General features: G+C 35.1%; 1 protein-coding gene across 1 annotated transcript in view; it reads right to left on the bottom strand.

Annotated features, from left to right (window-relative positions):
- Wdr64 (WD repeat domain 64) overlaps positions 1 to 23,490 on the bottom strand; it is a 128,139-nt gene that overhangs the window by 68,970 nt on the left and 35,679 nt on the right. Inside the window, exon 9 of the mRNA XM_027928668.2 lies at positions 2,608 to 2,687. Within this exon, the coding sequence (XP_027784469.2) occupies positions 2,608 to 2,687 (80 nt within the window). The remainder of the gene's footprint in view (positions 1 to 2,607; positions 2,688 to 23,490) is intronic.

The following is a 23,490-nucleotide window of genomic DNA, read 5'->3' as shown; positions in this document are numbered from 1 at the left end:
TAATTATAAAAATAATATAGCATTCTTTTGGATAGCAAAACAAATAAAAACAATGTATTAGAAATTTAGTTATAAACTTATTCTTAAGTTTAGTCATAGCCTGGCTACTAATAAACTGTTTAATTTTCAATATTTAATCTCTCCCTGTTGCTTATATTTTCCTCAATGAGGAAATTGAACTACATGCTTTCAGAGATCCTCCTGACCTAAAATACTATGGTTACAATTTTCCAAGAACTGCCTGTTCTTAGGAAGGTAAACTAAAAATATATTTTGAAAAATCTGGGACCCAGTTTGTTAATTAAGTATTATTCTAATAAATAGTTATTGCTTTCACTCAAGAAAACAAAACAATAATTTAAGTATTAACTTCGAATACATAGTATACTTAAAAAATTAGCTTTGTGCTCTCAGGGTATATCTCAGATAGATATACCTATTCTGAAGTAGGAGCTTAGCTATCTTTACACTTTATAGTTTGCAAAATAGGCACTTTAGGGTGAGGCAGCTGACTCTAAGGAGAATCCAGGCATTGCCTGCCGTGAGTATTTGGGAATAAAAATTGAAGGTATCTTACCTGGTAGGGGCCAATAGCACTCACTCATTTAACATCTTGGTTCTTTTAATGGGTATTTTTGCTCTAATGTCTTTAGGCAAATGATATATTTACTAAATTTTATTTTATTTTTTAAGGAAAGAGGTTTTTAAAAATTTTCTATTCTTACTCTTTTTAAACTTTGGTTTTGCAATACAGGACATTTTCTTGATGTATGTTTGTTTATATTTCTGCTTTGCTCACTTGCATCTTACCTATAAGTCTCCTTACCTATAATGCGCGTTAGTCTTCCCCCTCCTGAAGGCAGTCTGGGATCCCCAATACCCTTCCTCTCTAACTAGATCTTTTCCCATCAACAGAAGGAATGTCCTCTTGGGTGTTTAATTAACATTTGAACTTTAGGTTCAAAAATTGAGCTTTTGTTTGCTTAGATGGAAAATCCACCTAAGCATCTTCTTCCTCATATCTGTGTCACTATGAACACAATGATGTTTTTCCATTTCCCACCTTACAAAATTGTAGTTGGCTGATCTTTTTTTTCTAATCTACAATATCATTCTGCATGAATTGCCTTATGAATCATTCATTTCCAATTTTTTTGCTTTGTTTTGGATTTTTTATTTTGTTTTGCTTGTTTTTTTTTTTGGGGGGGGGAAGGGTTGAACCTAGGGTCTTACTCATGTTAAGCATGCACTTTACCACTAAGCTACACCCCTAGCCCCACTTCCAATGTCCTTGAAATTTGCTTTTTCTTTTCTTTTTCCATGATACCTATGATAATTTAGACCCTCTCCATCTCATTCATGACAGCGGTAACAGCCTTCTAAACACAACCTCAGATTTCTTTATTCCAACAAAATCTTCACACATCTGCCAAAGTAATTTTGCCTATGTATTATAAGTGGACCGAATGGATATTTATTGAGACCTTACTACGTGCCAGGCATGTATTAGCTCAATTAATCTCAAACACTACATGATATGTTTTTTCTTACCATTGATATTATTAGCAAACATACATTGAGCACTTATTGTGCAGAAGACACGGTACTAAGTACTTTATTTAAATTACTTGAATTCTTTTGAGCAGATACTACAATCAACTCTACTTACAGATGAGATTGAAATTTTAGGGAAATAAATAATCTGCCCACCACACTGCTTGCCAGTGAATTCGTACCTAGACAATCTGACTCCAAAGTGCAGTAAAATAAAAAGTCAGTGTTATAGAGGAGGAGTTTGCATCTCAAAAAGTGTTTCAGGTTGGGCGTGGTGGCGTACACCTGTAATCCCAGTCACTTGTGAGGCTGAGGCAGGAGGATTACAAATTCAAAGCCAGACTCAGTAAAAGTGACACACTAAGCAACTCAGTGAGACCCTGTCTCAAACATAAAAAATGAAAAGGGCTGAGGATGTGACTCAGTGGGTGAGCACCCATGGGTTTAATCCCTGAAAAAAAAAAAAGAGTGTTTTGGTCCTCTATCTTTCCCCTAAAACTTCTCACGATGTCATCTTTCCCCTCTCAGAAGATGACCTTGTTTCCCATCTTCTACCTTACTTGCCCCTAGATAGTTGGTATTCAAGGTTCTAAACTTGGTCCTCTTCTCTGTTAACTCAAAGTCATTAGCTCTTGACCTTTTTGGTCATGGAATCCTTTTAAGAATTTGACAAATTTGGCTTTATCCCCCCCAAAATACGCAAATAAAGATACAAGCTTTGTTATATTTTAGGAAGCTTTAAAATTTAGGAACTCATGCTCTCATTTGTAAAAATAGGTTTTTACATGGATTAAAGCTCTAAAAGTAAAACCATAAAGCCAAATAATAAAAGCAAGTTAAAATAAACTCTAGAAAATCTTGTTTCACCGATTCCTAGGCTGAGGAAAGCTTTTCTAAGTGTGTCCCCAAGTCAAGAAGCCACACAGAATGCGACATACAGATTTGACTTCATAAAATTTTATAAATTCCCTAAAAGGTTATTCCCAGCAGTAAAATAGGAGAGCACTCTTTGCAAGGCAGAAAATCTCTTTATGATGGGAACTGTCCTCTTACCTCCAGTGACAACCACATTTGCTTTTACACAGTAGCAAAATGTATTTGCTCCTCTTGGCATAGCAAACTCTCTGACAGGCCTGGAAAACAAACAGATATAAGATATCTACATTTTTCTTTATAAAGCTAATTTCAACTTATAAATTCTATTTAACATACTCATTATTAAATGGTTTGTAAATCCATTTGCTCACAGAAAATGTAAATAATGATTGAATCATTACTGATCTACAGGATCTACTTACTCCATGCAGACGTCCACGTGGCATGGGTTTGGGCCCCAGCTCTTGGTGCAATTGGGAAGTGGTGAAACCTTTAAGAGTTGGAGCCTCATGGGAGGTCTTTTGGTCATGGGGGTGTGTGATTGAAGGGGTTTGGAGAAACCCATCCCCATCCTCTTCTTCTCTTTGCTTCCTAGGTGCCATGAGGTGAACAGTTTGTTCCATTATAAGCTCTCACTATCATGGCGCTGCCTCTCCATGGTCAACTGACCGTAGACTGAAACTTCCAAAATTGTGAGCCCAAATAAACGTCTTTTAAAGTGTATTTACCTCAAATATTTGTTACACCATTTTTAGTTTACTGATGTTATAGAAACTGGTGGCTTATTGGATTTGGCCCTTAGGACAGGATTTTCTAATCTGGGCCTGAGATGCAAGTGCAGACTTATAATAGCTCCATCTCATCTCCTCAGTATTATGACATTTTTTTTTGCCCCTAATGCTTTCAGCATATTTTTTAGTTCTTAGGGGAACAAGAAAAAGAAATGAACAAATAAGCTCTGACTGTGCCATGCATTAAACCAGGCACTTTATGTGAGTTAACCCAAATTAACTTCACAAATGGGAAAGCTTGGGCTAAAGAAGAGGTTATGGTAATGTATTTAGTGGTCACAGAACTAGTGAATGCTGGGACAGATGCCAGTTCTGTCTAGCTCCACAGCAGTCCTATGGAAGGACACTATGTCTTTCCAACATAAGCTGACTCTGAGTTGGCTGACTAATGAAAAGTAGTGCTGAGTGGTTAGTTGCTCATCTCTCAGAAACGGTCAAGCTATCAAAGGGTAAAAAGTTCAACTTATGTGTTACAACAGGCCAATGTGTTCCATATAGTATAATTAATTGCAGATGTTCATTTTCTTTCTGGTACAAAACTCCATTTCTGAAATTTCCATGCAAAATTATAACCAGAATGGTAATCGCTTCTGAAATGGAAATTGTTTTTTGAGAGAATTTTTTTTCTGCCTTTTTGGGAGTTGTGCTGGCTTCGATTTTAACAGCTGGCCAATTATGTATTTGTATAAATGCAGTTTAATCTGGCTCAACTTGAAACTCATTATAGGAAACTGCAGAAATAGGAACATGTTGAATCTGGAGAGGGAAGCAACCCAACTCTTATTCTACTTTGATGACTCTCCAGTGGCCATGGCAGTTCAGGAAAACATGATTATGCTGAACACTCAACAAACCACTTCAGTTTCTACATTTAGAAAGAGTGATCTAAGTGAGGAAGTCATTGAAAAGCTCAGACAGAATCCGGCTGATCAGATCAATGATCACTGTATGCTGAGGTTGTCTGAGTATTTTTATCTCACAGTTTCCTGACTCTCAGCTGCTTATGTCACCAACAAATTCCAAGAGATAGGGTAAATACTAGGAAGCTTAGAATTGGTTTCAAAGACAGACTCCAAACTATTGCAAAATAGATGCTCTTTTGGAGCAAAGACTAGAATATACTGGTTTGTTAGAAAATTAAAACCTTCTAGATACTTTAATTGTTCATAACTACTAAATAGTAAATATATAGAATACTATGAATAGTAAGAATTTAAATGCCCTACGACACCATTACAAATTAAAAATACATTCAAACATGCACTTTGAAGGAAACATATAAACATATAAAAAGATGCATTAAACCCAATAGAATGGCTGTTACTCCTCTCTCTGCCCCGTGTACGAATGAAATGGAGTAAACAATAAAAAGGAGTAAAATAAGATAGGAATAGTGTGAGAGTATGATTAACTCAACTCTGCTCTTGAGCTACCCCTCCATGAATTAGATTTGCCTAGAATCACATTAGTTGAAGGGCATATTTTCCATACAAAAAGAGAAGGTAATTAAAGGGGAGATTAAAATGTATATAAATTTCTAACTAATTTTTAAAAAAGGTTGCTATCTCATTTAAAACTTAATACAAAAATTCACAACCTGATTGACAGATACTAACGCTTGAAAAAGGGGACTATGGAAACCATCATCACTTGTTTCCAAAGGAAAACAGAGAGTTCTTTCCTTTTCCTCCCGTGTTGAGTATTTATTATTCTCATGGACTGTGTCAGCACATGGAGTTCAAAGGTTTTTTTTAAAATTCTTTTCTTCATGAAAAGGCTTAGACAACTTAAGCAAACAATAATACTTTCAATTGTTACAGCATTTTATGCTTTTCAAAGCACTATCACCCATCTCAGCTTATTTGAGCACCACAGATGTGAGATAAGAAAGTTAAGACTATTTCCAGTTATAAATGAGGGTAGTAAGGTTCGAGTAACTCAAGTAATGTGCCCAAGACCACGTGCCCAACACCTATATGGCAGAAATGACATTAGAATTCACATCTCACCGATTTACTCCTTCACTCATATTATATATTGGTAAAAAGTACCATGTAAACAGTCCTCCCAGTCAGAAGCCTGGCAGTCACCTGAGGCATGGACATTTTCCTCTGGGTTTTTGCATGAGTCTATCTTCTCATGCTATCTCTACTTACAACTTTATTTCTTCAGAGCAGTTTCTCCTGCCTTCCAACTTCAAATATTGTCTCCAATGTCTCTCCATTCTCATTCAATTCCATCATGCAATCACCTAAATTTGTGTTATTTATTTGTTAGTTTATTATCTGCTTCCCACTAGAACATGAGCTCCATGAGAACACATTTAGTGTCTTTTTGGCACCGTTATATCCCTACTTGGAATAGTTAGTTTCTGGTCTTTCATAAATATGCAATCAATATTGTTGAGAACAACAAAAAAAATGAGGCAGTTTCCTTTCATCCAGTAGGTAACTAATTCTTCTCATCCAGTGGGTTACAATTCTTATAAATTTTGCAAGAATCTGGTCTTTTTTCATCCTTATTTCCACTGGTTAAGTTAAAGTCCTCATCATTTGTCTTCTGAAGTATACCATAGAGTCACTAATTGTTCTCCCTCGTTTTTATCTCTCTTTTCCCAATCCATTTTTTTCAACCTTGATGCTAGGATGAGCTATTAAAAAACATACATTATCACCTCCCCCATTTAAAGTATTTAATGGCTTCCTATAGCTTTTGGTTTTAGATTCCAACTCTTTAGCCTGATATTTTCGAGACTGGTTTGTCTCGCCTTATCATCTTCCCCTACTCTTCTTCTCCCAGTGCTCCAATCACATCAACCATTGACAATTTCCAGAACTCACCTTCTTCTTTTTTACTTCCATACTTTGCAACTGCCATTTCATTAGTGTGTCTATTCATCTACTCCACTGCCATTTAATTGCTTTGCCTAGATAACTCTTACCAATTCTCTAATACTCAGCATGTGTGACAACTCTTTCAGGAAGCCTTCCCTGATTTTTCTCCCCCCACAGCCTACCTGAAGATGCTCTTGGCATTCTCTTCTGCTCCCACAGTCCTCTCTTACATCTCCATCAAGGCACTATCACCCTTTGTGGGAATCATTTATTAGTTTTCTCTCTCGTTAGGCATTAAGATCAAAGACCTCATCTTACTCATCTTTAAATTCCCAGCACCTAGTGTGGTTCCTCAAACACAGTAACTCATCAATATGAATTTTCTCAAACAATGAATATTCAGATTCTTGCTCTAGAATTTATTTGGGAGTCATCTATGTAGACTCGTTCAAATTATGAAACAATCAGAAAGAGAATGTTGGATGCATCACTAAATTTAGTACCTTGTAGCGACACACCCTAAAACATAATTAACTTGCAATAAATACAAAAATTGAGGCATGACTAGGTAAAGGGTATCTTACCTAGTCTTGAAAGGGAGAAGCTATAGAAAGGTCAGAATAATTCCCTGGAACAGATGTTATCTGATCCTTAATCAGTCGTTGAGGTGGGGGAAAAGGAAAAAGAGGGTAAGAGACTGTGTCAGGTCCCAAACATATACAAAGTCCCATCATGGGGTATCCAGGAAGCAGTAACAAGCTCAGAGATCTAAGTAACTAATTTCAAGAGACTGAGAGATAAGATTGGGGGGCGGGGTTTACAGGAGACAAACCACAGATATGCTCTTTGCAGAGGATAGAGATAAGTGAAAGATGTTGAGACAGCTCCATGTCATCTTCAGAGAAACATGCTAAAATTTGACAACAGTTTTGACAGCAATAAAACTGAAGCAAGAGGGCTGGGGATGTGGCTCAAATGGTAGCGTGCTTGCCTGGCATGTGCGAGGCACTGGGTTTGATCCTCAGCACCACATAAAAAATAAAGATATTGTGTCCACCTAAAACTAAAAATAAATAAATATTTTTTAAAACACCTGAAGCAAGAGACCAATTGGAGGTAAGAGACTGGAGAGTGGGAAGCATAGAGATAAAGAAGATAAGACCTATTCAATGAGTGTTTATGAAGCAATGTAGACAAATTGGTGATCCATGGTTTGTGGGAGTTGAGAGTGAAGAGTCATGTGAGATCACCAAATTTCTGGCTGGGGTGATAGATAGATCATGCTGTCACCAAACAAAATATAATATGCTGTTGTATGTATGTATTGAGAGATAGGGGAAGTCAATTTCAAATATGGTCATGTGAATTTGAGAGGCTATGAGATATCCAGGTGGACATGGTGAACAGGTATACTTACATTCAAACTTCAAGAGAGCTTGGGTTTCACCAATGTATGGATATTGGTGTGTTGGAGAAGAGGTACATCACCCAAGAAGAGCATAGAAACTGAGACAAAATGTTGAGTATGGAAAGAACTCCTGAAAATGCCACTATTTAGGACAGACACAAAAAGAAGAATCAGAAGGAAAAAGAATAAACAGTAAGATAGTAGGAGAAAATCTGCCTTTGCAGAAGCCAGGAGAAAAGTGTCTGCCTGAGTGAGATGAGTAATACCGAATGCCCCAAGCCAAACTTGTCCACAGAAAAAGATGGGGAGAAGCTGTGTTAGGAAGGATTATGGAGGAAATGAGCAAGATCAAGGAAGGGGAGGCAATTAATGCAGAGTCCTTTCCAAAAGTTAAAAGGGAAGAAAAGGCATAGCATAGTCATTGGGAGGATGATATTGTAGACCAAGGAAAGAATTACTCAGATCTGAAGAGACTTAAGAAGCAATATAGGTTGAAAATAAATAGAGTGGGAAAAAACGGATAGAGCAAAGAGTTGAACACAAGGTTACCAATGGAAAGTTTTCATACCTCAACCTCTGAACAAAAACAAAACAGTAAAGATAGGGGTGACCAGACATGATTTTGAAAGGTAGGGTGTGTTGGAGAATTCCTCTTGGGATCTCAAGGTTTTGTGTCATACAGGACAGTGAGAAGACTTCAGTGGGGAATGGAAGGAGGTGAAGTCTGGAATAGTTACTGAGGGGCATGGAAGAGCAAATAAACCAAGTGTGTAAAAGGAGTGTAATTCAGGCTCTGCTCAGCAGAGGGATTGAGGTGTTTCTGGCTGGTAAGTAGGCAGACAGAGACTGAGGGCAACGAAGAATGCTGACATGAAGCTCAGATGATAAGCCTTGGGTACAGGTGAGTAAGGAGGAAAGAGAGAAAGGTCAAGGAGAAGACTGACGAGATGCATGCAATTGAGAGAACCAAGTATCAAGAGACACCTCAATGAGATCATTGGGAGGTTTAGTGGGAATTAGAGCATTCAAGAACTCTAAAGGTAAGGAACAGAGTCTCAGGGATACTGGAAATTTCTGAAGAGATTAGTTCCAGGTGCTGTGAGTTAGTACCTGCCAATGTTGTTGGACTAATCCTTTTATTTCTATTTTAAAATGTCTGCATTGATACTAGGCAACTAACACATCAATATAAAGATACTTGAAGAAAGAAGAAATTAGCCATTTCACCCATCGAAATTCAGACTTGGCATGTTTATTGTGGCTGCTATAGTTTTTCTTGTTAATGAAATCATTGCCAACTTTACTTTTTTTGTACCTTCTGTAAAACTCATTGTTATCTTTTTGAACTTGCCAGAGGGCTATCACTTATCACCACCTTTTCTGAATTTATTCCATGCCTATAAGCATAAACAATTCAGTTGGCCTTTAACACAATGATTTCCATTGTTAATTATTATCCTATGTGATAGCGTGCTAGTAAATGTTTCATATTCATCGTGGGCCAAGGAGGGGAAAGGGTCATTGCCTTCTGTTTGTTTGTTTGTTTGTTTTGTGGTACTGGGGGCTGATCCCAGAGCCTCACACATGCGAGGTAAGCACTGAGCTATATTAGCCTTTAATCCAGAAACATATCAATTAATAACAAATAACTAGTTCATATGACCTTTGCCTCTGAGTACTTAAAATCTAAGTGGGAAAACAAGAAATACAGACATAAAATCAGTAGTATGCTTAAATCAGTCCTTGATCCTTTTAAAAATTTTTACTTTGAGACAGGGTGTCACTAAGTTGCCGAGGCTGGCCTCCAACTTGTAATCCTCCTGCCTCAGCCTCCAAGAAGTTAGGATTACAGGTGTGCACCACCATCTCTGGTGTGTTTGCTATTTTCCATGGGTTATTTATTCCTATTGGCCAATTTGACATCTTTGAACATTATTTTGGGAAAAGATACATAGCTATACACCATTAGGCAGGATTTCTATGTTCTGGAGGATACAAAAACCTCAAGAAGATAAATAATAGTAAATTAAAGTAAAATAGGTGTGAAATGATGGGTTTAGGATATTTACTGCCTATATTTTTAATATAAATAAATTTTTTATTTATAAATTTAATTTTTGTTAATGGCAGTGATTGACAACAGGCTTGGCAATCAGCTCTCATATGCTGACACACCCTGATTTCAGCATACCACTGATTTTATGTCTGTATTTCTTGTTTTCACACTTAGATTTTAAGCACTCAGAGGCAAAGGTCATGACTTAAGTATATTTATTAATTATTTATTATTAATTGGTATGTTTCTGGATTAAAGGCTAAACTACAGGACCAGTATCCATTACTAGTTGCCACATTACCTATTGCAATTGTCCTGCTAAATATGTTCTGGAAACATTTGTACTGGTAAAATCATTGCTGTTTGTTAGAGTCACTTCGAAATGAAAATGATCTAGATGTTGAAGTAGAAGGTATGTCTTTTATAGGACCCGAGGTCACATAGTACTTGTATGTTTTCACAATGCTTCTCTATAACCAAACAAATGGTTTGGTTATAAATGTTTCATGAATTGCCCTCAGAGTATAAAATCAAACTGAATATAAAGTTGCATCTATTTCTTAATTAAATGTTTCAGAAATGCACTTCTTTAAAATGTCATCATGTTAATCATTAGCAGTTAATTACATTACTGAAACTCTGTAATTAATTATGCCATATAAATGACATTTGTGGAATCAGATTTGGTGTCAAGAAATGAAACTATTTTTAACTTACTGTGAAAATTTTTTAATTCATCTCTCAGTGCAATATATTATATACCAACATAAACATTTTCAGCTTTTTCTAAATGAGTATAAAATGTACAATTTTCCAAAAATCTGAGGTAGTCAATCATCTTAGAGATATGATATCTGTTCTTCCATTAAATAGCTAATGGTTATTCCATTATTTAAATTAAAATCTTGTAATTTAAGGAAATTCTGCCTTAAAGATGTGCAAATGCTATTTTTTCTTTTCCTTTTTTTTTGTGAATGCTGTTAAATAGCTCAAAAGGATCTAGAAGGAATCATTGTATTTTGTTAAGGGTATAAATGACAATTTCCATTTTTTCTTAATACTGCTTTATACTTAGTATGAAGGGGTAAAGAAGCCAAGTCATCTACCTAGGACTTAATTAAATTTCAACATTCACTGTTTATATAGAAAAGGTACAATAAGTTCAATTTTTAAAGTTCTTTGTGTATTTTGCTTAGCAGTTCTTTATCAGATATGTTATTTGCAAATATTTTTTCCCAGTTAGTGGCATTTCTTCTCATTCTCTTGACAGCATCTTTCAAAAAGCAAGTTTTTTTTTTCATGTCAATCATAAGTCACATTACAAGTGTTACCAGGTGTTTGTTCATTACTGTTATTATAATATATTTTCAATGGTTTTACATTTCTAATTTAATTCTCTCATTCTGTTGTCTGACTCTGAACTGCTAACAGTGTAAATGGTAATTTAAATACATGATGACTTTGAAAAGGAAACCTCTCTGTCTTTCATCTCACAAGATTTCCAAGTTTATTTTATTTAAATAAATGTTATAATAATTTATTGACAGCCCTTTCCTGGAGGGGCAGACACTCTGGTGCAGGACCACCCCTTCTGACCAGTGGACTACCCATGGGAGCCCAGATCCAGCCCAGACCACCCACTCCAGCCCATGGGATCCAGGCTCTCGTAGGCCTGCCAGAGCCTAGCCTCTGGCACAGGACCGCCCCTTCCTACCAGCAAACTACCACAGGAGGTCAAGCCAGTGGCCCAGATCCACCCACTCCAACTTAAGCAAGACCCAGGTTCAGGATGCAGTAGCATTCCTTGAGGGACAACAGCAGGGTCTGGAAGCCCAACATCAAGGTGAGGTACAGACAATCTGCACATCTACTACAAGAATATAGGGAAGAAACTGTAATATTTTAGATCCACACTGCAAGAAAGGAAGACACATAGACAACATGAAAAGACAAGAGAGGAAAGTGCCCCAAACAAACCAGGACACTATAGTAACAGAACCCATGGACAGTGAAGTTGATGAAATGTCAGAAAAGGAGTTCAGAAGGTTCATAATTAAAATAATCTGTGAATTAAAGAATGACCTAAATGAGCAAATACAAGCAAAAACTTATCACTCCAACAATGAGATAAGAGAGCAAATACAGGTAGCAAAAGATTACTTCAAGAGAGAGATAGAGACTCTGGGAAAAAAACAAACAAACAGAAAGCATAACCAACAGACTAGATCACTTGGAAGAAAGAACATCAGATAATGAAGAAAAAGTATACAATCTGGAAAATAAAGTTGATCACACAGTGGAGAAAGTTAGAAACCACGAACAGAACATCCAAGAATTATGGGACAGCATCAAAAGACCAAATCTAAGAGTTATTGGAATAGAAGAAGGCACAGAGTTCAAACCAAAGGAATGCACAATCCTTTCAATGAGATAATATCAGAAAATTTCCCAAGCATGAAGAACGAATTGGAAAACCAAATACAAGAGGCTTACAGGACACCAAATGTACAAAATCACAACACATATACACCAAGTCACATTATGATGAAAATGCCTAGCATACAGAATAAGGATAGAATCTTAAAAACTGCAAGAGAGAGGAATGAGATCAAATATAGGGGGAGATCAATTTGTGTCTCAGCAGATTTTTCAACCCAGGCTCTCAAAGCCAGGAGATCGTGGAACAACATATAACAAATTCTGTAAGAAAATGGATGCCAACCAAGAATCTTATATCTAGCAAAACTAAGCTTTAGATCTGATGCTGAAATAAAAACCTTCCTTCCGTGATAAACAAAAGATAAAAGAATTTACAACTTGAAAGCTGGCACTACAGAACATCCTCAGCAAAATATTCCAAGAAGAGGAAATGAAAAACAATGATGAAAATCAGCAGAAGGAGGGATTACACTAAAGGAAAATCTAATCAGAGAAGAAACCAAGTCACGTTAAATACCAAAAATAAACAAAAATGGCTGGGAATACAAATCATGTCTCAATAATAACCCTGAATGTTAATGGCCTAACCTCACCAATCAAAAGACATAGACTAGCAATTGGATTAAAAAAAAAAAAAAAAAAACCCAACACTATGCTGCCTCTAAGAGACTCATCTTATAGAAAAAGACATTCACAGACTGAAGGTGAAGTGTTGGGAAAAATCATACCACTCACATGGACTGCAGAAGCAAGCAGGGGTTTCCATCAATATATCAAATAAAGTAGACTTCAAACTAAAGTCAACCAAAAAGGAGACTAAATAATATGCTACTGAATGAACAATGAGTTGCAGAAGATATCAAGGAGGAGATTAAAAATTTTTTACAGGTGAATGAGAACACAGATACAACATATCAAAATCTTTGGGACACTATGAAAGCAGTTCTAAGAGGAAAGCTCATTGCATAGAGTTCATTCCTTAAAAGAAGAAAAAGTCAACAAATAAATGACTTAATATTACATCTCAAAGCCCTAGGAAAAGAACAAATCAACACCAAAAACAGCAGAAGACAGGAAATAATTAAAATCAGAGCTGAAATCAATGAAATTGAAACAAAAGAAACAATTGAAAAAATTGACAGAACAAAAAATTCAAAAAGTTGTTTTTTTGAAAAAATAAATAAAATCAACAGACCCTTAGCCATGCTAATGAAGAGAAGGAGAGAGAAAACTCAAATCACTAACATACATGTGAGAAAGGGAATATCACAACAGACACTACAGAAATACAGAAGATAATTAGAAATTATTTTGAAAACTTGTACTCTAATAAAATAGAAAATATCGAAGGCATTGACAAATTTCTAGAGTCATATAATTTGCCCAAATTGAATCAGGATGACATACACAATTTAAACAGATCAATTTCAAGTGATGAAATAGCAGACGCCACCAAAAGTCTACCAACCAGGAAAAGCCCAGGACCAGATGGATACACAGCCAAGTTCTACATGACCTTTAAAGAAGAACTAATACCAATACTCTCCAATTTATTTCAGGAAATAGAAAAAGAGGCAGCAACTCCAAACTCATTCTATGAGGCCAATATCACCCTGATCCCCAAACCAGGCAATGACATATCATAAAAAGAAAACTTCAGACCAATATCTCTAATGAACATAGATGCAAAAATTCTCAATAAAATTCTGGCAAATCGAATATAAAAACATATCAAAAAGATTGTGCACCATGATCATGTGGGATTCATCCCAGCAATGCAAGTTTGGTTCAACATACGGAAATCAATAAATATAATTTATCACATCAATAGACTTAAAGATAAGACTCATATGATCATCTCAATGGATGCAGAAAAAGCACTTGACAAAATTCAGCACCCCTTCATGTTCAAAGCAAAAACTAGGGATAACAGGAACATATCTCAACATCATAAAGGCTATCTATGCTAAGCCCCAGGCCAACATCATTCTAAAAATGGAGAAAAATTGAAGACATTCCCTCTAAAAAGTGAAACAAGAGAGGGATGCCTTCTTTCACCACTTCTATTCAACATAATTCTTGGAACACTGGCCAGAGCAATTAGACAGACAAAATAAATTAAAGGGATACACATAGAAAAAGAAGACTTCAAATTGGCACTATTTGCTGATGATATAATTCTATACCTAGAAGACCCTAAAAGTTCCACTAGAAAACTTCTAGAACTAGTAAATGAATTCAGCAAAGTAGCAGGATATAAAATCAATACCCATAAATCAAAGACGTTTCTGTATATCAGTGACAAATCGTCAGAAAGGGAAATGAGGAAAACTACCCAATTTTCAATAGCCTCAAAAATAAAATGAAATAAAATAATCAACTTAACAAAAGAGGTGAAAGATCTATGTAATGAAAATTACAGAACCTTAAAGAAAGAACTCAAAGAAGACCTTAGAAGATGGAAAGATCTACCTTGCTCTTGGATAGGCAGAATTAATATTATCAAAATGACAATACTTCCAAAAGCACTATACAGATTTAGTGCAATTCTGATTAAAATTCCAATGACATTCCTCATAGAAATAGAAAAAGCAATCATGAAATTCATCTGGAAAAATAAGAGACCCAGAATAGCTAAAGCAATCCTTAGCAGGTAGAGTGAAGCAGGTGGCATCACAAAACCAGATCTTAAACTATGCTACAGAGCAATAGTAACAAAAACAGCATGGTATTGGCACCAAAACAGGCTGGTAGACCAATGGTACAGAATAGAGAACACAGAGACTAACCCACAAAACTATAATTATCTTATATTAGACAAAGGTGCCAAGAACATGCATTGGAGAAAAGATAGCCTCTTCAACAAATGGTGCTGGGAAAACTGGAAATCCATATGCAACAAAATCAAATTAAACCCCTATCTCTCACCATGCACAAAACTCAACTCAAAATGGATCAAGAACTTAGGAATAAAACCAGAGACCCTGCATCTAACAGAAGAAAAAGTAGGTCCTAATCTCCATCATGTGGGATTAGGCCCCAACTTCCTTAATAAGACTCCTTTGCCAAAGAATTAAAATCAAGAATCAATAAATGGGATGAACTAAAAAAACAGTTTCTTCTTCACAAAAGGAACAATCTGTGAGGTGAATAGAAAGCCTACATCTTGGGAGCAAATCTTTAGCCCTCACACATCAGATAGAGCACTAATCTCTAGAGTATATAAAGAACTCAAAAAGCTAACCACCAATAAATAAATAAATAAACAAATAAATAACCCAATCAATAAATTGGCCAAGGATCTGAAGATACAATTCTCAGTAGATCAACAAATACATTAAAAAAATGTTCATCATCACTAGCAATTAGAGAAATGCAAATCAATACCACTCTGAGATTTCATCTCACTCCAGTCAGAATGGCAGCTATTATGAAGACAAACAACAATAAGTATTGGCAAGAATGTGGGGGAAAAGTCACACTCATACATTGCTGGAGCTGCAAAGTGGTGGGTCAATATAGAAAGCAGTATGGAGATTTCTTGGAAAATTGGGAATGAAACCACATTTGACCCAGTTGTCCCTCTCCTTGGTCTATACCCAAAGGACTTAAAAACAGCATACTACAGGAACACAGCCACATCAATGTTTATAGCAGCACAATTCACAATAGCTAAACTGTGGAACCAACCTAGATGCCCTTCAGTGGATGAACGGATAAAAAAAAATGTGGCATATATACACAATGGAATATTACTCAGCAATGAAAGAGAATAAAATCATGGCATTTGCAGGTAAATGGATGGAGTTAGAGAAGATAATGCTAAGTCAAGTTAACCAATCCCCAAAAAGCCAAATGCCAATTTTTTTTTTATATAAGGAGGCTGATTCATAGTGGGACAGGGAGCGGGAGCATGGGAGGAATAGATGAACTCTAGATAGGGCAGAGGGTTTGGAGGGGAAGGGAGAGAGCATGGGGTTATTAATGATGGTGGGATGGAATGATCATTATTATCCAAAGTACAGGAATGAAGACACAAATTGGTGTAAATATACTATGTATACAACCAGAGATATGAAAAATTGTGCTATATATGTGTAATAAGAATTATAATGCATTCTGCTATCACATATAATTAAAAAATAAAATAAAAAATAATTTATTGACAAAAGAAAAGAACAGAAGGTTTTTATTTTAATAAAGTCCAGCTTACCAATTATTCCTTTAATGGATCCAAACTTTGGTGTTTTGTCTAAAAAGTTGCCATACCCAAGTCCCCTAGATGTTCTTCTGTTATCTTGTAAGAATTTTAGACTTTTGCATTTTAAACTTAGAACTATGTTCCAGTTAGAGTTAGTTTTTATGAAATGAGTAAAGTCTGTGTCTAGATTCTTCTTGCTTCTAGATGTCCACTTGTTCTAGCACCATTTGTCAGAAGTATATCTGTGCTCCATTGAATTGCCTTTGCTTCTATGTCAAAGATCAGCTGACTCTATTTGTGTGGGGCTATTCCTGGGTTCTCTATTCTGTTTCACCAAACTAGTTGCATATGCATTTGCCAGTGCCACAGTCTTGATATCAACAGCTCTATAGTAATTCTTGAAGTCAGGTAATGTCAGCCCTATGACTTTGATCTTCTCCTTCAATATTGTGTTGTGAAGTCTAAGTCTCTTGCATAAGTTTTATATAAACTTTAGCATAAGTTTTTTGAGATCCACAAAATAATTTACTGGGTCTTTGATTGAAATACCATTGAAAATATAGACCAAGACAGGCATGGTGGTGCATGCCTGTAATACCAGCAGCTCAGGAGGCTGAGACAGGAGAATCGTGATTTCAAAGCTAGCCTTCCGCAATGGCGAGGTTCTAAGCAACTCTGTTAGACCCTGTCTCTAAATAAAATACAATATAGGACTGGGGATGTGGCTCAGTGGCTGAGTGCCCCTCAGTTCAGTCCCCCCCAAAAAAGAAAATAGAGACCAGGATGTTAAAAATTGACATCTTGATGAGATTGAGTTTTCCTGTCTCTAAACACAAAATATCTCTCCATTTATATTTGATGTAGTTCATCAAAGTTTTATAGTTTTCCTCATTCAAATCTTGCATTTATTTTGTTAAATTATATCTAGGTATTTTGTTCTTTTAAATGCTACTGTCAATAGTATTGTGTTTTTAATTTCAAATTCCAATTATTCTTTATTGTGATACAGAAAAAAGTGGCTAACTTTTGTATATTAACTTTATATTGTGCAAACTTGCTTTAATTGATTATTAGTTCTAAGAGTTTTTTGGTTAATGCTTTTGGATTTTCTCCATAGAGAAGTATATCATTTGTGAACAGTTTTATTTCTTCTTTCCCAATCAGTAGGTATTCTTTCTTTCTTTCCTTTTTTATTTTTATTTTTTCTTGTCCTATTCCATTAACTAGAGTGTATAGATGTTGAAAAGGAGAGCAGAGAAGGAATATCCTTGCCTTGTTCCTGGTCTTTGTGAGAAAGTTTCTAATTTCTTGCCATTAACTAACATTAAGTAGAATTTTAGTTAGCTATAGGGTCTTTGTAGATGACATTTATCAAATTGAAAATATTCCTTCTATTGCTACCTTGCTTAGAGTTTTTATCCTGGTGTTAGATTTTGTCAAGTTCTTCTTCTGCATTTATTAATATGACCATGTAATTTTTCTTTTGTGACCTATTGACATTATGGATTACACTAACTGATTTTTGAATGTTGACCTGGCTTTGTGTATCTGAGATAAATGCAACCTGGTCATTGTCTCAGTCAGTTCGGGCTGCTATAACAAAGTACTATAGATGAGTGGCATAAACAACAAACACTTATTTCTCACAGTTTTTGGAAACTTAAGAATCCAAAATCCAAGTGTCAAGATTGCCATGTTCTGGTGAAGTCCCTTTTCCAAGTTGTAGATAGCTGTTGTCTCCTTGTATACTTATTTGGCAGGAAGAAAACTTGAGAGCTCCCTGGACTCTATTTTATAAGGGCACTAATCCCATTGGTGAGTATTTTATCTTCATGATCTAAATTACCTTCTTAAGGTAGAATTTAAAAATATGAATTTCAAAGGAAACAAACATTCATCTGTAATAGTCATAATGTGTAATTCTTTTTCTACCTTTTTGGATTTGATTCACCATTTTTGAGGATTTTTTGCCTTCATGTTCGGGAGAGATATTTGTTGTTAGCCTTATTTTCTCATAATGTCTGTCTGGTTTGGGTATTAGGGTAACCTTGGCCTTATAGAATTAGTTCAGAAGTATTCCTTCTGCTTCCATTCTCTGTAAGAGATTGAAGGGAATAGATATAATTTCTCTTAAACATTTGTTAAAATTCATCAGTGAATCCATTGAGCTTGGTGTTTTCTGTGGAAAGTCAATTAATTTTTTCTTATATAAAATCAATTTTATTTTTATTTGTTTTTTTTTAATTATACAGGACAATAGAATGTATTTTGATATATCACATATACATGAAGAATAACTTCCCATTTTTGTGGTTGTACATGATGCAGTTACACTGGTCATGTATTCATATATAAGCATAGGAAAGTTTTGTCAGATTCATTCTATTCTTTCCTATTCCCAATCCCCCATCCTTCCCCCAACTCCTCCCTGTCCAATCGGTGAACTTCCACTCCCTACCCTATTATGAGTTAGCATCTGCATATCAAAGAGAATATTCAGGCATTTGTTTTTGGGGGGGATTGGCTTCTTTCACTTAGCATGATAGTCTCCTCTTCCATCCATTTACTGGCAAATGCCATAACTCCATTCTTCTTTATGGCTAAGTAATATTCCATTTTGAAATATGTACCACTTTTTTTATTCATTTAATCTATTGAAGGGAACCTTAGTTCCATAGCTTAGCTATTGTGAATTGAGTTGCTATGAACATTGATGTGACTGCATCACTGTAGTATATTGATTTTAAGTCCTGTGAGTAAAGACTGATGAGTGGAGTAACTAAGTTGAATGATGGTTCCATTCCAAATTTTCTGAGGAATCTCCACACTGCTTTCCAGAGTGGTTGTACCAATTTGCAATCCTACCAAATCCTTGCCAACATTATTGTTACTTATATTCTTTATAATTGCCATCTGACTAGAGTGAGATGGAATCTCAGTGTGGTTTTAATTTGCATTTCTCTAATTGCTAGTGATGATGAACATTTTTTTCCATATATTTATTGACCAGTTATATTTCTTCTGTGAAGTGTCTTTAATTCCATTTCTTTAGTAGATATGGCCTTTTTAGATGGTCTGTTTCTTCTTTTGTGTTTTGGTAGATGGTATCTTTCAAAGAATTGGTCCATTTCATCTAAGTTTTCAAATTTGTAGGCATAAAGTTATTCATAATGTCCCTTTATTATCTGTTTAACATATCTGAGATCTGAAGCAAAGTTTCTCCCTTTCATTTCTGATATTAGTAATTTGTGCCCTATCTTTTTTCTAAGACTGGCTTATTGATTTTATTTATATTTTCATGATACTAGCTATTGTTTTTTTGTTGGTTTTCTCTATTGATTTCCTGTTTTCAATTTCATTTATTTCTGCTCTACATTTTATTATTCCTAACTTTCTCCTTACTTGGATTTCATTTACTTTGTTTTTCTACTTTCCCAAGTTGAAAGCTTAGCTGACTAATTTCAGATCTTTATCTCTTCTAACATATGCACTCAACACCAAAAATTTCCCTCTTAAGAACTGATTTCTCAATATTGCATGAATTTGTTACATTTTCATTTTCATTTAGTTCAAAACATATTTTAATTTCTCTTCATATTTCTTTAACATGCATTATTCAAAAATGTGTTGTGTAATCTCCACATATTTTGGGATTTTCCATTATCCTTATGTTATAGATTTCAGCTTAATTCTGTATAATCTTCAGAGTGAACAATATATGATTCCTATTTTCTTAAATTTGTTTAAGTATGTTTTATACCCAGAATGTAGTCTATTTTGGTGACTATTCCATATGAGCATAAGAATGTGTTCTCCTGTCATTGGATGAAGTAGTCTATAGATGCCCATTTTCTTCAGTTGAGTTCAATGGTGTACACTGACTTTCTGTCTACTAGATCTGCTTATTTTTTTTTTTTATAAACAAGGGGTGAAGTCTCCAACTAGAATAAAAAATGGATTCATTTATTTGTCCTTGAAGTTCTATCAGTCTTTTTCTCATGTAGTTTGATGCTCTGAGTTATTAGGTGCATACACATTAAAAATTGTTATGTTTTGCAGGAGAATTGACATCCTAATTGCTAGTTCCTTTCCTTTTCCCTAAAATTTTTTCTGATTAATAATATGACATGTTTTATACTTTCTCTGTCTCTTTCATATATATATATTTAAAGTGTATTTCTCATAAACTATATAATTGGGTCTTATTTTTTATCCCTCTGACAATTTCTTTCTCTTAATTGGTATATTTAGATTATTGACATTTAAAGAGCTTTTTGATGTAATTGGATATCTACTATATTTATTACTGGGTTTTATTCATTGTCCTTACCCTTTGTTCCTGTTTTTGTCTTCTCACTCTTTTTCTGCTCTCATGGATTTGACTGAACATATTTGTATAATAACATATTTGTATAATTCCATTTTATTTTAAATATAATTTTTTCTCCTTCTTTTCCTTCTCCTTTCCTCCTCCTCCTCCTCCTCCCCCTCCTCCTCCTCCTCCTCCTCTTTCTCCTTCTCCTTCTTTTTCTTTCTCTCCTTTTCCTTCTCGTTCCTTTTTCAACTATTTTTAGAGATTGCCCTAGAATTTATAATATACATTTACAACTAATCTGAACTAAACTTTCAAATAACACAAAACAAAATCATGAGTAATGTGATAGCTTATAGTTAAAAGATGCTATTAATTCTTTCCTCTAGACCCTTGTTTATTGCTTTATTATTTTACTTACATATATGCATACATAATATGCATATACATCTACCCAGGATCAAAGATGCCATTGATATTATTTTGAACAGTCTGTTATTTGTTGGATCATTTACAAATAAGAAAAATAAGTTATTTCATCTTTACTTTTTCTTTCTTTGATTCTTTTTAAGGTAAAAATAAATATCTCACATATATGATTTTCCTTCTCTTTGAAGAACTTCTCTTAATATTTCTTGCAAGACAAACCTACTGACAACAAATTCCTTCAATTTTTACTTGTCTTGAAAAAGTTTTATTTCTTCTGCCCTTTTGAAGAGTAATTTTGCAGGGTGCAGAATTCTAGACTGGTTTTTAATTTCCTTTTTTTTTCTCCAACACTAAATATTTCACATTACTCTCCTGCTTACAGAGTATCTTAAAAGTCAGATGTAATTATTTTCTATAGATGTATAGGTGTGTGTGTGTGTGTCTCTCTCTCTCTCTCTGTGTGTGTGTGTGTGTGTGTGTGTGTGTGTGGTATTTACTGTTCCTGTTTTCAGAGATTCCAGAGTTCATGTTTTTTTTTTTTTTTTTGTCTTATATTCATTTGGGAAAATCCTCAATGAATGTCACTTCAAATATTTCTTCTCTCCTTTTCCCTTTTTTTTTTCTGCATGCCCATTATAAATGTTCCACTTCTGCAGTTATGCCACAGTTCTTGGGTATGCTCTTTACTTTTCTGTCTTGGAAGAAGTTTCTACTCACATATCCTCAAACGCATAGATTCTTTCTTTCTTTTTTTTTTGTACTAGGGATTGAACCTAAGGGCACATAACCTAATTTAAGCCACATCCCCAGCCCTTTTCATTTTTTATTTTGAGACAGAGTCTCACTAGATTTGTTTACAGCCTTGCTAAATTGCTGAGACTGGCCTATAATCTCAGCCTCCCATGTGCCACGGTGCCTGGCTCATAGATTCTTTTCTAACCATGTGCAGTCTTCTAATGAGCCTATCAAAGGTATTTTTTAATTTTTGCTATTGTTTTGATCTCTAGTGTTTCTTTTTGGTTCTTTCATAGAATGTCCATCTTTCGGCTTACATTACACATCTGTTTTTGCCTGTTGTTTACTTTATCAGACACAGCTTTTCGCATGTTAATCCTAGTAGTTTTAAAATCCCAGTATGATAATTCTAATATCCCTGCCATATTTTCTGTCTTTTAGTATGCCTTTGAATTTTTTCTTGAATGTCAGCCATGATAACAAAGGTAAAAAAGAATTGCTGAAAATAAGGCTTTAGTAATATGGTGGTAAGCTATGGGAAAGACTATGTGCCCATTAGTCCTAAAATCAGGAGTCAGTCTTTTAGTGAGTCTATGTCTCTGAACTGTGAACTTCACAGGGCTTCTCTGTTTGCCCTTAGTTGGGGTTGGATGGCTAGAGTGAATTGAAATTGAATATTTCCCTTCTCTCAGGTTGGTTAGTATCTGAAAAAAAAAACCCTGAAGTTTAGGACTTGGTATTATAGTTTCTCAGGAAAGTAGGCCTTGTTAAGAACAGAATACTCTGGTATATTTCAATATAATTCCCTTTTTCCTCTCCCTGCCAGAAGCCTGAGAGGATTTTTCTCTAATTTTTACTTGAGAACTTGGTGAGCTCTTGGAGACAAAATCTACACAATGTAGGGTGCTCCCCCTGTGCCTGGGCCCTTGGGTTTTAACACTTAAAGTAACCCATGCTGAGTCTCCAGAAATTTGTTAATGAAAGTTTAGGTCATTCTACCTTGGTATCAGGTGTCCTGGATGTTTCTGCATATGAATTTCAGTTCAGTATATTGTGATTCTCACTATCTACCTACCTGTCTCCCCAGTTTGAAGGCGGCAGAATTACCCTGTGACCTCACATATCTGACGTATCTAAGAAAAACTCAACTATTGATTTTTCAATTTTTAAAATTTGTTTTTAGGATGGAATGACAACTTCCAAACTCCTTTTTGTCATACTGGGAACCAGAATCTTGATATATTTTTCTAAGAATCTTTCATGGGGTATAATTCACGTGCCATAAAACTTACCATGTATAAGTGTCTAATGATACGTTTATGTATTCAATGATACATTTATGTAACAATCAGTTTCATCAGTCTCTGTGCCCATTTGGTATCCCTGCTCCTACCACCGGCTCCTAGGCAACCACTGTTCTGCCTCTATATATTTGCCATTTTGTACATTTCATATAAATGGAATCATAAAATATGCAAGGGTTTTTGTCCAGCTTTTGTCACTTAGCATAATGTTTTAGAAGTTTGTCTGCTGTAGCACAGATCTCAATGAATTTTTAAAGTTAAAAATTAAAATGCAATCATTGTTCTTTAGTTAATAACAAGCATTTAGCCAGATTGAAAATAAATCAGCCCATTATTCAAGTTCACCTTGCCATCTGGTGTATTATACACAAAATGTTATGGTTGTGCTATGTATGGCCAATACAAACTACTGGTTAGTTTAAACAATAATTTTAAAAGTATGAAGTTTAATTAACAAACCAACATTTTTCAAATTTAGTTATAGATGTAGCTGTATTGATCTATTGCAGTAGATCACAGTGATAAATGACAAATGAGCAAAACTGCTGTGA

The sequence above is a fragment of the Marmota flaviventris genome, chromosome 12 (assembly GCF_047511675.1).
Source record: "Marmota flaviventris isolate mMarFla1 chromosome 12, mMarFla1.hap1, whole genome shotgun sequence".
NCBI lineage: Eukaryota > Metazoa > Chordata > Mammalia > Rodentia > Sciuridae > Marmota > Marmota flaviventris.
Note: the sequence above shows the minus strand (reverse complement) of the source record. Positions and strands in the feature narration are given on the sequence as shown.